This window comes from Oryx dammah, unplaced genomic scaffold (genome assembly GCF_014754425.2).
Source record: "Oryx dammah isolate SB20612 unplaced genomic scaffold, SCBI_Odam_1.1 HiC_scaffold_3, whole genome shotgun sequence".
In the NCBI taxonomy this organism is placed as follows: Eukaryota; Metazoa; Chordata; class Mammalia; order Artiodactyla; family Bovidae; genus Oryx; species Oryx dammah.
This window is the reverse complement of record NW_024070187.1, coordinates 92,054,167-92,071,428: the sequence shown is the minus strand read 5'-3', so window position 1 is coordinate 92,071,428 and position 17,262 is coordinate 92,054,167. Positions and strand designations below refer to the sequence as shown.

Sequence of the window (17,262 nt, the reverse complement as noted above, 5' to 3'; positions counted from 1 at the left end):
GAGAAACAGGCCTGAAGTTCTGAATTCTTAGTAGGCATTTTTTGTTCTACTCTGAGCCCTGGGAAACACTGGTAGTTTCTTTGCCATCTATCTGTGCTGGTGAGCTTCTTGTCTTAATTCCAGCTTTCTGTCTCTGCATGGGTATTAAATCCCAAGCCCCCTGTGTTACTGAGACATATACAACCCGTCTCAGAGAAGACACGCCATCAGCTCCTGCTCAGGTTTGCAGTTCCTTCTCGGTTTCTTGCACCTGGAGATTCTTCTGTATCCTTGAGGGATCAGCTATGAGTGCCTTTTAGTTCTTCATCTCTTTTACCCATCATTTCTAGGTAATAATGATAGGTTATCACACTCTACTATCTGTCTGGAAGTGGAAGTAACAATGGAAAACTTGAGAAATGCTTTTATGTAAAGACTTTTTTTTTTAAATAAAAAGAAAGTCACAAGAAGAAAGCAGGTGAGGGGGAATTTCCTAGTGGTCTAGTGATTAGGACTTGGCATTTTCACTGCTGGGGCCAGGTTCAGTTCCTGGATGGGGAACTTTCACAAGCCAAGTGGCAAAAAAAAAAAAAAAAAAAAAAAAATCAGTGATGGATACAAGGTAGAGTTTAAGAGCCTGAACTTTGACATTCAGTTCAGTTCAGTTGCTCAGTCGTGTCTGACTGTTTGTGACCCCATGAATTGCAGCACGCCAGGCCTCCCTGTCCATCACCAACTCCCGGAGTTCACTCAGACTCACATCCATTGAGTCGGTGATGCCATCCAGCCATCTCATCCTCTGTCGTCCCCTTCTCCTCCTGCCCCCAATCCCTCCCAGCATCAGAGTCTTTTCCAGAGAGTCAACTCCTTGCAGCAGGTGGCCAAAGTACTGGAGTTTCAGCTTTAGCATCATTCCCTCCAAAGAAATCCCAGGACTGATCTCCTTCAGAATGGACTGGTTAGATCTCCTTGCAGTCCAAGGGACTCTCAAGAGTCTTCTCCAACACCACAGTTCAAAAGCATCAATTCTTCGGTACTTAGCTTTCTTCACAGTCCAACTCTCACATCCATACATAACCACTGGAAAAACGATAGCCTTCACTAGACAGACCTTTGTTGGCAAAGTAATGTCTCTGCTTTTCAACATGCTATCTAGGTTGGTCATAACTTTCCTTCCCAGGAGTAAACGTCTGGTAGTAAAGTCTGGGTTAATTTAGTTCCCACCATCTATGAAGAAAGAGACCGTTTTTTACATTCTCACTGTGCTCTATCCTCACCCTCAAGTGCATTGGCTCTAAAGGGAAGTTGTTTTAAAACTTACATTTTAGATTTAAATATACTATGTTTACAGCACTTAGCATACTACCTAGTACTTGATACGGACACAGTGTGATAGTGCTCTTTGATTATTCTTTCTTTAAAAGGGGATGTGTTTGAAAGACAAGTTCATTGGAAACACAACCTGGCTGTGTGGCATGGCATCACACAGAAGCGAGTCCAAGACTGCTGAAAACAATGATGAAATCATGACAAAGGAAAAAACAAAAGTTACCAAATTGGGGGTGGTCCTGTGTGATTTTGTAGATGATTTCTGCAGCACTGGCACCTGGAGCTTCTGCCTGTAAGATTCTGTTAGTGATCTGCAGCATCCCACCTTCTGGAACCCATACCATTGAATTAGCCACAAGCCGAAGACCTCGATCATTCTAGAATAAAGAGAGAGTACAGCATTAGGTTCCCTGGTTCGTATCCCGGTGTCCCCTTGGTGATTTTGGCTTGCCTCGTGGCTCAGTGGTAAAGAATTCGCCTGCCAATGCAGGACATGAGGGTTTGATCCCTGGGTCAGGAGAAGGAATGGAGAAGGACATGGCAACCCAATTCAATATTCCTGCCTGGAAAATCCAATGGACAGAGAAGCCTGGCAGGCTACAGTCCATGCAGTCACAAAAGAGTTGGCTGCAACTAAACAACAACAACAAAAAATAAGGTATGTGTCTATAAACATATAAGTTATTAGGTCCTATTCCTGCTAAGGACTTCCCTGGTGGCTCAGACGGTAAAGCGTCTGTCTACAATTCGGGAGACCTGGGTTCGAGCCCTGGGTTGGGAAGATCCCCTGGAGAAGGAAATGGCAATCCACTCCAGTACTATTGCCTGGAAAGTCCCATGGACAGAGGAGCCTGGTACGCTACAGTCTATGGGGTCGCAAAGAGTCGGACACGACGAGCGACTTCACTTCACTTCATTCCTGCTAAATGTTGTCTATAAAGAGAAATTCATAGCTTTAGAGTCACACTGAACAATATGTATATGTGTAGATATATACACGTGTAAGTATATAGGTAGGTATATATCCTGCTTTTTTCTTCTAATTTCTCATGAGCAAATAACTTGTATTATTTAGAAAGACTACGTCTCTCCATTTCTTTATTTCATTTGTCCATCTAACTGTCCTTCCATCCTCCCCATCCACCTATATTCAACAACTATTCATTAAGCCTCTATTATATGCCAGATCTTTTGCTGGAGGACTGAGGTATATAAGCCTGGCTGAAATAAGACCTCAGTTTCAGAACCTACAGTCTAGTTGGGCAGATAGACATATAGTTAGGCTGCATCACAAGTGAGGCTTCAGCAGGGCACCATGAGAGAATAAAGAAGACAGGAGATATCCTCTTTGGGGAAGGAATGTTCAGGAAGGCTTTCCTAGGGAAATGCCACTTAATTCTTGAATGATCGAAAAAGGCTTTTTCTAAGTGAATAAGAGAAACAGAGTCCAGGAAGAGGGCCTAGCCTAAGCGAAGATATTAGCCAATGCAATGTGTGCTTAATAAACTATCCAAGTGTCCAGACAAGAAAAATCTAGGGAGCCAGGGGAAGTGAAAGTCGCTAAGTTGTGTTTGACTCTTTGTGACCCCATTGACTGTAGCCTGTCAGGCTCCTCTATCCATGGAATTCTCCAGGCAAGAATACTGGAGTGGGTTGCTATTTCTTCCTCCAGGGGATCTTCCTGACCCAGGGATTGGACCCTGGTCTGCCGCATTGCAGGCAGATTCTTTACCATCTGAGCTACCAGGGAAGCCCGAGCAAGAGGAGGGGATGAATAAAAAGTGAACTTAATGTTGGCTAGGAGAAGGTGGAAGCCTCACCAACAGTCTCACTTTAGCTTGTAGGCGCTGTATAGTCAACATGAATCTTCAGGAAAGGAAGAGGATGATCAGGTCTGGGTTTTAGAGAACCTCCAACAGCAATGGTAGGGACTAGGGCTGGGATGAATCTGGGGCTGCAGAAACCATTTAACAAGTTCTTGTAAAGGCTTAGGTGAGAGAAGACAAAGGTGATTGCGGTGGGAATGAATAGTCTTTTTAATTTCTATCTCCTATACTTTAAAAAAAGAGGAACAGATTCCGGAAACACTACAGAGGCCAAACTGATGGGCCTGGATGACTGATCGAAAGTGAAGCCCTTAGAAACAGCAGTAGGGAAGAGCTGACTGGTAGAAATCACCTCGTTAGTGCTCCCGAGAAGGCAACCATTCTAATTGCTAAAGCTAATGTCATTAAGAAGTGCTGCCACTCCTGATTTGCAGGCGCACACCTCTTCCAAAGCTTCCTAATTGACATTTTCCACAGGATGGGATTAGTGAGACAGCTTGTGCTCTGGTTTCACTTTTCCTACTTTCACAATCGGTAAATCTGATATTTCAAAATAGGGCATTTCAGAAGGGATGTTATTTTAAATGACTGCTGTTTTAAATATGCCAATAAATAGGACAGAGCAAACAGCATGCCCAGGAGAATATTCGGAACACAAGACAACAAGTATTCCTTTGCTGTCACTTGAATGAGAGCATTTGCCCCTCTCAGGACGTGGCCACAGACATTTTTACCACAATCACTGAGAAACTGAGTCAGTGCCCAGGAGAATGTGGTTGCTGTTGCCAACACACCTTCTACGTGATTGGTAATCAAGGGCAAAATCACACTGAATTTTCACAATTCAGATGGCACATTATTTATAAAAACATCAAGACACTCCCAAAACTTGGCATGTCACCTACCAGAATTCTGGGGGAAAGGGACCTATTAACTGTGTGTGTGTTAGCTGCTCAGTCATGTCTGACTCTTTGCAACCCCCTGGACTGTAGCCCTCCAAGCTCCTCTGTCCATGGGATCCTCTAGGCAAGAATACTGGAGTGGGTCTACATTTCCTTCCCCACTATTAACTCTAGCAGTTTTATATAACATAATAATTACTTGAACCCAGGAATATTAATTGCTAGAAATCTTTCTAATAGCAGTAGCCTCATCACATCTGATTGTGTGATGGAGATCAGTCACATACCAACCTCCATTTTCTTGGACTGATGAGTAGTATGGTTTTTCACATTCCAAACAAGTAAATAAGTACTGTGCCCTGAATACATATACCCAGATCTTTCTTCTACTGCATTTCTATATCGACTACACTTTATCAATTCAGTTCTTTGTAACTCCTGTCTGAGTGTCAATTTTTAAGAAACAGTTCTTCTTGCAACTCAGTGTTCAGAAACCAGCACCGTCTGGAAGCCTCTTACAATTTCAGTCTCTCAGGCCCCATCCCAAACATTCTGAAGTAGAATCTTCATTTGAATTTTTTACTAGTTTTATTGAAGTATATTTGACAAGGAAAAATTGTATATATTTAAAATATATAACTTCCCTGGTGGCTCAAAAGTAAAGAATCTACCTGCAATGTAGCAGATATGGGTTCAGCCTCTGGGTTGGGAAGAGCCCCTGGAGGAGGGCATGGCAACCCACACCAGTATTCTTGCCTGGAAAATCCTATGGACAGAAGAGCCTGGCAGGCTATAGTTCATGGGGCCACAAAGAGTCGGACACAACTGAGCAACTAACACTTAGTTACTTAAGGTATATAACGTGATGTTTTGTTGTATGTATAAATTGTGAAATGATGAACACAATCAAGCTAATTAAGTCTTCCACCACCTCACATAGTTATAGATTTTCGTGTATGATGAAAGCACTGAAGATCAACTCTCTTAGCAAGTATACAATACAGAATTCTTAAGTATAATCACCATGCTATACGTTAGATCTACAGAATCATTCATCACTTATGACAGAATCTTTCTGCTCTTTGACCAACATCTCCTGGTTTCCCTCACTCCTAGCAGCCATCATTTTACACTGTTTTTATGAATTCAAATTCTTTAGATTACAAATGTGAGATAGTACAGTCTGTGTGGGTTTCCCTTGTGGCTCGGCTGGTAAAGACTCTGCCTGCAATGGAAGAGACCTGACTTTGATCCCTGGGTTGAGATGATTGCCTGGAGAAGGGCAATGCTATCCACCCCAGTATTTTGGCCCGGAGAATTCCATGGACTGTATATTCCATGGGGTTGCAAAGAGTTGGACACGAATGACCAACTTTCACTTTCAGCTTATTTTATAAGCTCGTGTCTGCAGTCACAAATGACAGCATTTTTTTTTCTTTTTACAGGCTGAGTAACATTCCATTGTATATACAACCACATTTCCTTTATCCATTCATCCACACTTAGGTTGTTTTTATATCTTGGGTATTGTAAATAGTCCTGCAATAAACATGGGAGTGCAGATATCTCTTTGAGACACTGACTTCATTTCCTTTGGACATATATCCAGAAATGGGATTGCTGGATTATACAGTAATTCTATTTTTAACTTTTTAAGGAACATCCATACTGTTTTCCACAGCAGCTGTACCAACTCAGAATTCTACCAACAGTGTATAAAGGTTCCCTTTTCTCCATACCTTCACCAATACTTGTTATTTGTGTCTTTTTGAGAACAGCCTTCTAATAGATATAAGATGATATCTCATTGTGGTTTTGATTTGTCTTTTCCTAATTACTGATTTTGAGTCCCTTTTCATACATCTTTTGGCCATTTGTATGTCTTCTCTGAAAAATGTCTATGCACCTTCTTAGCTCCTTTTTAAATCTTTTTTTTTAGCTATTGAGTTGAGTTCCTTGTATATTTTAAATATTAACTAACCCCTTATTGGATAGATGTTTTCAAAACTTTCTCCCATTCTTTACTGTGCCTTTTCATTCTGTTGATGGTTTCCTTTGGGCACAGCATTTTAGGCCCACTTATGTTTTAATAAAATCCCCAGGAGATATGGAATCATGCTGAAGTGTGAGAAGTCTGGCCCAAGGACAGAGATCACAATGGGTTTACAATGCTTCTCCCAAACTTGACAAGCCTTTAAGAATATTTACATTTATAACAGAGTAATACATACGCCTCTGTTCTGGAACTGTTTGTTGATAGTACTTAAGAAATGGACAACCATGCAAGGAAAAGAAGTATAATTCTTCCCATTTATTATGATGAAGATGATTTTGTCAGTTGCTTTCTTTTGGGGGAGGGTCCAGAGAAGATTCAAGAAGAAAAGAATAGAAGTCTGTGCACCATCTTTTTCTATAGCAAACATGTCCTAAACAAATTTGAACCTACTTTCCCCAGTGGTTCTGATATTTTGCAATTTCTTTATCTCCTTATACAGGCACACCTTGGAGATACTGTGGATTTGGTTCCAGACCACTGCAATAAAGTGAATATTGCAATAAAATGAGTCACACAATTTTTTTGATTTCCCGGTACATATAAAAATTATGATGTACTTTATGGGGCTTCACTGGTGTCTCAGATGGTAAAGAATATGCCTACAATGCAGGAGACTTAGGTTCAATGCCTGAGTCAGGGAGATTCCCCCTGGAGAAGGAAATGGCAACCCACTCCAGTATTCTTGCTTGGAGAATTCCATGAACACAGGAGCCTGGCAGGCTACGGTCCATGGGGTTGCAAAGAGTTGGACATGACTGAGCAACTAACACTTTCACTTTACATGATACTGCTGCTGCTAAGTCACTTCAGTCGTGTCCGACTCTGTGCAACTCCATAGACGGCAGCCCACCAGGCTCCCCCATCCCTGGGATTCTCCAGGCAAGAACACTGGAGCGGGGTGCCATTTCCTTCTCCAATGCATGAAAGTGAAGTCGCTCAGTCATGTCCAACCCTCAGCGACTCCATGGACTGCAGCCTTCCAGGCTCCTCCATCCATGGGATTTTCCAGGCAAGAGTACTGGAGTGGGGTGCCATTGCCTTATCCTTACATTATACTATAGTCCATTAAGTGTCTTAAAAAAACCAATGTACATACCTTAATTAAAATTTATTGCAAAAAATGCTAACCATCATCTGAGCCTTTAGCATGTCATAATCTTTAATAGTAACACCCCAAATCACTGATTATCATTAACAAATATAATACTAATTTAAAAGCTTGAAATATTGCAAAAATTACCAAACCATGTTACGAAGACATGAAGTGAGCAAATGCTGTTGGAAAAATGGCCTTGACAGACTTGCTCAATGCAGAGTTGCTGCTGCTGCTGCTGCTGCTAAGTCACTTCAGCCGTGTCCAACTCTGTATGACCCCATAGATGGCAGCCCACCAGGCTCCTCCGTCCATGGGATTTTCCAGGCAAGAGTACTGGAGTGGGGTGCCAATTTGTAAAAAACACAATATTTGCAAAGCACAATAAAATGAAGTATGCCTATAGGTTTTTTTTTTTTAATGGTACACATATCCTTCTAAGTTCAAGAAATTAGCCATAATTTCAGTTGAAGAATCTTCTGCCTAGTGATGTTTTATATATTCTTCAGGGTACCACATTAGAAGGAAATGAAATCTCAACAAGGGATATGGGGGCATAATTAAAATAGTGATTTAAATTAAATAGTTCTAATTCATTTCATAAAACAATAGGCATATAGAAATGCTGGTAATAAAGTTTAGCTATTATATGCTGCATCACAAACAAAGATTTTAATTTTGTAAACCAGAAGTAAAGGCACGTGACTTTATCATTTGGAGGAAAAATCCCACAAACAAAATGGAAACTCCCTCCCTCCCCAGTTAAAGATTGGAACATAAATGATGAACTCAACTATGATGGTGTACCCCAACCCGACTTTATTCAATACAAAATGGCTATAATTGGATATAACAGCAACCCTCACATATTATTTATTCTATAAGAAATAATTTGTATTGGCTCATTTATATCATGGCTTTTAAAATGTAATCTTGGAAGTCATAGTGGATTTTAGGGAAGGATTATGTGAGGTGACACCTATAAGGTGAAACACAGATGCTATCTACCAGAATGAAAAACAATGAAAAGATAACTTCACTGTTTAGTGTTTGCCAGTGTGTGTATATGCCTCAGAAACTGCAGCTTTGGATCAAGAGTACAGAACCATTGTTCCATGTAAATTTCAACTGCTTTATAAATGAACAAACAAATACATAAATATTTTGTAATTGACAAACACTTTTTGAGAGTATACTCTGAGTGATGTACCTTACAAGATACTAAATTGAACCAGCTCAACAAGTCCAGAACAGGTGAAAACCTGATATGTGGTGAGGCTTTATTTATTTATGAGGGAGGAAGACTCTTTTTCAAGGAAATAAACATCTTCATGCCATTGATATTTATAACTCTCACCAACATCCTTGTAATCAAACTGTGTCCCTGTAAGACAACCCATGGGAGGACAGGTTTTAAGAAAATTGAGGGAAAGCACAACAGGGCTTTTAGCTGCACATGAGCCTTACCAAGGCCAAACAGCCAGAGAAGGCTTTCAGCAATAGAATTTTCCATCCAGGTCATAGCATGACACTTGGGGGTTTTTAACATCAAAGCATTACCCAGTTGCAGAAAACTGCTCAGACAACAACAAATGAGGTCAGAAAGATCATCAGATTTATTGCCAAAGTAGAAAAAGAGGCATGATTTTCAGAGATGCTTTAATTAAATAAAAAGGTAATTCCTTGAAAGCCCAGCAGTGGAGAGAAATCTGCCAATAACCAAGGCTTCTCCCTGCCCACATTTTAGCCCTTATTAGACCCCGATTGTTTTAGAATCATATCTCTACAGGCTTGAGTTTGGTAATCCACCCAATTAATGAAAGCCTATTCAGTAGAGCATTCTTTATTACCTTTTAATCTTTTTGAATTCTTTTGCCTCCTTCCCCCAACAGAACATGTTTCAACATCAGTCTTGGGCCTGTTTTCTCCTCAGCAACTCAGTATAAGCCTGGAGGGTAGCAGTCAAGTTTACTCACTGCCAGGCCAAGGATAAAAACATAAATTTTGGGAAAGTGACACAGAATCTGGTAAATAAGAGTGGAACCGACAGCTCTTAGCCACAGTTTCAGATGGGCCATTCCAGCATCAGCAGAAGAGCCCAGTAGGCTGATGAATCTGATGCAAGGAATCTACTCAAAGGCAGAAACATTGGCACCAGCCTACCTCCAGCTGTTGCCTCCACCCATCTATCTCTCCATCCAACAGAAACGTACTAAGCTTCCACAATGTGTTTGGCTCAGGGCTCCAATACTGAAACAGTTCCTGCTCTCACAAAGCTTCCTTTTTCCATCCCTCCTTCCCTTTCCATCTATCTTACTAGATTAAGCTCTATGTTGAACAACACTGGGATTAATTTGTACATTCATTCACTAGAAATTAGACCTAAAATCCTTAGTCATTCTATTTAAGCCACCAGCTAGACATCAGCCAGTAACCCAAATTTAATACACAGGTAGCCTCGGGGTAAGGACTTTGATGCTCTCTTCAGAAATGGCTAGCAGAACAAAATCAATCATGGCTGACTATGTACCTATTGGACGCCATTAGCAGTTAAGGCAATTTTTTCTTCTTGGGCTTGAGTAGACTTATGATTATAAATAGCTTCACTCATTTCAAGATGTGGTAAGTCTACAGGGAAGACTTGGAGAGGCTTGGGGCCCAGACTGCTTAGATAGGACATTGAGAAACTGACTAAATTATTGTCTCCATTCTGTCCATTAAGGGGATAAGAATATATATGACCAAATCACTGGGGAAAAAATGAGCTAGAATGTAAAAAAGCCATATGGTTAAGTGTGAGGAGACAGAACATGCTTGATTTGAAATCTCAGATCCATCACTAAATACCTTTTGGAGAAATAAACATTTTTAAACCTCTTTAAATGCTTTTAAACCTCCTTTATTTCAGTTTCCCTTTTTGGAAAGTTAAAGATAATAATTCGACAAATTCCCTATAACGATCTTGAAGATCAAAAAAAGTAATTCACATCAAGCATTACTGCTCAATGAAAGATAAAACAAACAAAAATTCCTTCCACCAATAGTAGAATATCCTTTAGAGGTAATAAGGTTACATAGCCTCTATTTTAACCTTCACTAGGATATTGTAAAGATGAGCAGAATAGATGTCAGAAAAAGCACTCTGAATTCCTGAAAGAAGATACAGTCTACATTTGTAAAATATCTTCAGGATGAGACTGACATGTTTATTATTCATACATTCTAATGGCTGCCGGGGCTCTGCTAACTGGCTTCACTTTTCTAATTCATTGGCTTAGAAGCCTTTAGCTCACCTGATGGACAGGTAAGCACAGCACTACAGGAGATGGAGGCATGGAAGGACAGTCACATGACCCCCAGCTTGTAGGCAGTATAAGAATTCTCAAGTTCTATGCTTAAGCCTAATTTATAAATTAAAATTCTGTTTTTCTTTGTCATGTTTTGGTATTCAAAACATCTAAAATCCTAGAAATACCCTTCAGTCGTGGGCCATGATGGTGCAACACACTGTACTAAGTTCCAAACATGGAGATTGAAACCTCGATAGGAAGGGTGGCTGCTAGGGTCGCACTGAAATCCTGTAACAATCTTAAAGAAACCAAGAAGGAAGAACAGAAAACTTTCTGTGTCTGTCTAGACTTCACCTCTTCAGAAGTAAGCCTCATTTCCCAGGGCAATTGCAAGACGGTGATAATTAGGATTAGCTTCAAGGTGGCTATCTGCCAACTCGATCTCATCATCAGCCTTCGCCTCCTCCCACCCATCTCATCCCACCATCACTGTTTTCAACAGCTGAAAATAACAAGACCAGAGACTGAGAAACCATCTGGCAAACCATATTAGATTCAGCTCTTCACCTTCACGGGGATCAATTGCAAATTGTAAGTGATCGCTGGTGAGAAAGTGACAAGTGATTTCTAAACTGTCCTCAGCATATCAATCTCTCTAGCTAATCATCAGTGACACTTCAATAGGTGCTGATATTTGGAATGAGAAGTTATAAAAAAATGATAAGTCTCCCAACCTGCCATCATGGGAAAGAGTCATTCTTGCTTTTACAGAGAAAAGAGCTTCGAGTGAAATATCATCAGGTAATACATGACTTTGAAAAGATTTTTCGATTAGCATGGGCTAGCCCATTTGTATTTCCCTAAATGTGGTGGCCATCCTATTAGTAGTATCCAAAATCTTTTATGTTGTACATGGATGAATTGTCTAAAATGGCTATGTATTAATTTTAATAAGTTGGAAAAAAAATTTAATTCTACATTAAGTCCAGGATTTCACAAGTGCTGTTTATTAGGAAGAAGTCATGATTTTAAAAAAGTAAGTTGAATCACTAATCATGAGAGAAATATAAAGCAAAACTACAATGAAGTATCACCTCACACTGGTCAGAATGGCCATCAATAAAAAACCTACAAACAATAAACGCTGGAGAGGGTCTGGAGAAAAGCGAACCTCCTTACATTGTTGGTGGGGATGTAAATTGGTACAACCACTATGGAAAGCAGTATGGAGGTTCTCTAAAAATCTAAATACAGAACTACGACATGATTCAGCAATCACACTACTGGGCATGTACCCCGAGAAAACTACAGTTAGAGAAGATACATGCACCCCAGTGCTCACTGCAGCACTATTTACAATAGCTAAGACATGGAAGCAACCCAAATGCCCATCAACAGAAGAACGGATAAAGACGATATGGTATATGCACCACTGTGCATAGGTGGGATATATACAGCACGGAATAGTGCTCAACCATAAAAAAGAATGAAACAATGCCCTTTATGGACCTGATGGGTGGACATGATTGGGCCTGACCTAGAGATTGTCATACTGAGTAAAGTAAGTCAGACAGAGAAAGACAAATATATGAGATCGCTTATATGTGGAATCTTAAAAAATGGGACAAATGAACTTATTTACAAAACAGAGATAGAGTCACAGATGTAGAAAACAAGCTTATGGTTACCAAAGGGGAAAGGTGAGGGGGGTATAAATTAGGAGATTAGAATAGAGATATACACACTACTGTATATAAAATAGATAACTAACATGGACCTATTGCATAGCACCGGGAACTCTACTCAATACTCTGTAATGATCTACATAGGGAAAGAATTGAATATATGTATATGTATAACTGATTCATTTTGCTGGACACCTGAAACTCACACATTATAAATCTATACTCCATAAAAATTATTTTTTTAAAAAGTGGTTGTTGTGGTGCTTTAGTTGCTAAGTCATGTCTGACTCTTGCAATACCATGGACTGTAGCCTGACACCCTCTTCTATCCATGGGACTCTCCAGGCAAGAATACTGGAGTGAGTTGCCATTTCCTTCTCCATTTAAAAAAGTAAGTTGATTCAAATAAAAGTATTCTGTGAGTAATAGGACAGGCACTCATGGATACAGCAAAAACCCAGGGAAGTGGTATGGGGATGACTTAAGCTGAGAACCACTGCTCTTTACTGGGTATCTACCTGCTAGGCCAAGGATTCCTATGATTACTAAAAGAGACAGTTTCCTTATCCTGTTTCAGCTGGACTAACAGATGGCTGAACTCATCTTTTTTTAATTCATTATAATCTGACTATAGGCTTCATATCACATGAGCTATTTTAAAAGAGCAGATAAGAACAGGGGTCTACTTGATTCTTATGATCATGCTTAGGAAGGAAGCCCAAAAAATCAGTGGACAATGAGGTATTTTCATGGCAGCAAGTCAACACAAAGGTTCAAAAGTGTCCCTTTTGCAGAAAACATGGGGACAGTTCTTTTGGACCAAGGGCGCTCCAAACAAAATATATACCATCCCCCTGAGACTGAGTAATGTGTTCTTGTAATCTTTGAATGTTCTAAAAGAACCTCCATAATAGGTTCTTAATAAATGTTTGAATATATAAATAACTACCTGCATCTTAAATTTATAAATATCACAAAATAACATCATTGATATAACTTTAACTTTATATCTAGGTGCAAGGAAACTGTAGCTTTAGGAATGAGGCCTACCTTGGGCACGGTCCTTATGCGAAACACTATATTTTGGAAGGAATGTCCATCATTGGCCTGCAAGACTGTGATGTCGGAAGTGCTATCCAAGCCATCGTGAACATACTGGAGAAGGCCCCTAGAGAGCTCGTCTAGACGAAACTGATAGATAGGGGCCGCGGGGGACTGGAGCGTTTGGAGCAACTGGCCGTGAAGTGGAGGATCAAGCACCTCAATCACCACATCCTGTGGGTTGTCATCATCTCTGATGTCAAGCAGCTGGGTGGTGACGGTTCCCCTCTCTCCTTGGTTGATATGGAGGACCTCATTCCTCAGAACATAGGGGGCCTGTGGAGTTGAAGGGGAGGAAGAGAGAAGGCACTATTAGCAGGAAAATAGAGGACAATCCAATGGACCAGAAGTCAGTTGAGTATAGCCTGATTGCTGTTTCTGTGCTTTTTAAGGAAATCTAGATGCTCCTACCAAATGCCAAACTCTTGCATAGTCAAAGCATTTGTTAAAGGTGCCATCAATCATAGTAAGCACTGCAAAGGAGGTTACTTCACACCTCTGGTTCTGGAGGTTTCTCAAGCCACTGTCTTGATTAACACAATATCCCCTGCATTGTAACTGAGATCAGTGTTAGGGAACTCAGTTGCTTCATTCAAGAGACTATAATTCCAAAAGATACATGTACCCCTATGTTTATAACAGCACTTTTCACAATAGTCCAGATATGGAAACAACCTAAATGACCGTCAACAAATGAATGAATGGGTAAAGAAGATGTGTACATAGAAGTTAGAGAAAGACAAATATCATACAATACTACTTACATGTGGAATCTAAAATACTGCACAAATGAACCTATCTACAAAAGACTCACAGACATAGAGATCTGACTTGTGGTTGCCAAGAGAAGGGGGAAGGGGAGGGATAGACTAGGAATTAGGAGTTAGTACATGCAAATTATTACGTTTAGAATGGATGAATAACAAGGTCTTACTGTATAACTCAGGGAACTATATCCAATCTCCCAGGAAAAACCATAATGGAAGAGAAAGTTTTAAAAAGAATGTGACCATGTGTGCGTGCTTAATCTTGTCCGATTCTTTGCAACACCATGGACTGTAGCCCACCAGCCTCCTCTTGTCCATGGGATTTTCCAGGCAAGAATACTGGAGTGGGTTGCCATTTCCTTCTCCAGGGGATCTTCCCAACCCAGGGATCGAACCCATGTCTCCTGTGTCTCCTGCATTGATAGGTAGGGTCTTTACCTGCTTAGCCACCTGGGAAGCTCAAAAAGAACTATATATGTGTAAAATTGAATCACTTTTCTGAGCAGAGATTTGTACCACATTGTAAATCAGTTATGCTTCAGTAAAAAAAAGAGAGAAAGGGAGACTAGCAAGAGGTATGGAATTTTGGCATCTGTGTTGGGAATTGTGTATTTCATTCCAGGCTATGTTGCAGCATGCAGACTTGAAGTAAGATACTTCACTGTGAATTCCTGCTATTCTGGTCTTTCTCAGTAATTTTCTTCAAGCTGTCACATCCATATTTTGAAGGTACCCACCCCAACTCAGGTTATAAAGCCTGATAAGATCATGGTCTGTGTAAGGCAGCCACCTGGCTAATCCATGTGGCAAATTTTAATGTGTTTTCCTTAAGATTATCAGGTTTCCCCTGACCAACTTCAGTAAGCAGATAAAATGTTCTTTCAAGAGATAAAACTTAATGAACTACAACAGAAAAAAAAAAAAAAAGGCAAGAAGCCAAAGAAAACATTATCTTAGTTTTTTATATCATTTGAAATTAAACCATCTAGGACTTTTTCAGCATACTGCCTTCTTGACTCCAAATGGCTTTCTTTTAAAAATACACTCCCTGGCCTCCTGCAAATTTCAATATCTAGTAAAGTAATTTCTAACTAATGCATCTCTATAATAATCACATAATATGAAATGAGAAGATAGCTACTCCTCAGGATTCCTGAGTGAGATTTCAAAAGCTGCAGTCTTATATATGGGAATGAATGGCCCCTCAGAGTCCGAAAGAGGAGAGGTCAAAGGTGATGTCAAAAATCTATAAATGAAAAAGATCAAATTAACTCACGTATGAAAATTTCAAGGAGGTTCAAAATCATCTTGAAATATCACAGAAATGTAAAGAAACAAAAATAAGTTAAAATTAATTTCTAAAATTCCATTTTAAAGAGTTAAAATGATAAAAGTTTCTCATGTAATAAATAAAAAGATGCCTTTACTGTCTACTTAATTGGTTTGGGGAAAGCAAACAAAGAACAGAGAACCATGGCAACTTGGCATCTCAGATTACAAAGTCACTTACCAAAACCAACCCATCTTTTATTCACCTAATTAGAGTAACTATATTAGCACAAACAAAAAGAACAAAACAGAACATCTGAGCTTAAATACTGAGAAACATCTAAGTCAGTAAATCCTGAGGCTTGGTAGCACTCTGACCCATATTTACAGAGATTACATTTTTGTTTAAAAACAAAATTCACACTCTTAGCCCAACCCAGAGGTCAAATTAATTTAATATCAATTTCTAATCATTCCGCAACTTCAGTCATCACTGAAGTGAGAATGCCATTAAGAATCGCTGAGCTTGGCTGTGAATACCATTTGGCAGCCACTTCTGGGTCAAGTCTATGGTATTTTCACTTTTGAACCAAAAATATAAAAATAACAGTTTTAAAAACAATGGTCTCATATCCTTCCTTGATCCTACCTAGATCTACTATTTAGGTAGTTCAAGTTCCCCCATGCTGATACCCCAGTCTCTTGCTGTTCACAGTGTCAGAATATATTGATTTTCCTCCTCTCTTTGCACATTTCAGCTTTTCAATTCTCCAATCCCTGGGTCTCAGAGCACATAAGTACAACTTAACAGAGATGAGCGATGAGACCAGAAGTGCCATCACAATGAACTTTATAGTATCTACCAGGATTTCCTCTGGCTTATGTTAGCCTGATGACCACACTGGACCCTCACTTAAGTAGATCCTTAATAAGGCTTAAGAAAGCTCCCAGGGCTTCCCTGGTAGCTCAGCTGGTAAAGAATCGGCCTGCAATGCAGGAGATCCTAGTTTGATTCCTTGGTGGGGAAGATCCCCTGGAGAAAGGGTAGCCTACCCACTCCAGTGTTCTTGGGCTTCCCTGGTGCCTCAGACAGTAAAGAATCCACCTGCAATGCAGGAGACCTGGGTTCGATCCCTGTTGTTGAGAAGATCCCCTAGAAGAGTGCATGGCAATCCACTCTAGTATTCTTGCCTGAATAATCCCATGGACGGAGGACACGACTGAGTGACTAAGCACGAGGTCCTCTAACTCCTGCAAACTGAGTTAAATGCAGTTCAGCTACATGATAGGCAAAAGAGGGCAACATAATTCCATATCCTGGAGAGAGAAATATTTAGACAAAACAAACTTATCCACCTAGGGATAGGAAAGTCTAAACAACTGGTATAGCTTCAGATCATTGTGAAGGGCTGGTATCAGATTCAGTAGAGAAAAGTAAGGTACAGTTTAATAGTCAAGAACACAAATTGTGTAACCAGATTCACTGGGCACAAATCTTGGCTCTCTGTTAGCTATATCACCACAGATAAGTTACTGGACCTCCCTTAGTTTTCTGGCCTGTGAATTGGGGCTTATAATACCTTACAGGGCTAGCATGAGAATTACAGGAACAACAGAAGAAGAGCATTATATGTGTAGTAGTAATTATTGTTGTTGTTATGACCCACAAGTACTAAAAAAATTACTCCAGTGGCATTTCAAGAGGAAACTAAGGAACAATCAATTCAGCTCAATCATTTTTTGCTAAAACTACAGAAAATCTGAACTTGTACTTGAGAATGAGTTGTTGTTGTAGTTTAGTCACGAAGTTGTGTGCGACTCTTTTGGAACCCCAGGCTCCTCTGTCCATGTAATTTCCCGGGCAAGAATACTGGAGTGGGTTGCCATTTCCTTCTCCAGAGGATATTCCCCACCCAGGGATCAAACTGGCATCTCCTGCATTGGCAGGCAGATTGTTTACCACTA

At 40.1% G+C, this 17,262-nt stretch overlaps 1 protein-coding gene across 1 annotated transcript in view; it reads right to left on the bottom strand.

Moving 5' to 3' along the window:
- FRAS1 (Fraser extracellular matrix complex subunit 1) overlaps window positions 1–17,262 on the bottom strand; it is a 507,275-nt gene that overhangs the window by 141,935 nt on the left and 348,078 nt on the right. The window contains exons 29-30 of the mRNA XM_040237169.1: window positions 13,211–13,537; window positions 1,532–1,685 (exon numbers count right to left, since the gene is read on the bottom strand). Coding sequence (XP_040093103.1) covers window positions 1,532–1,685; window positions 13,211–13,537 — 481 coding nt within the window. The remainder of the gene's footprint in view (window positions 1–1,531; window positions 1,686–13,210; window positions 13,538–17,262) is intronic.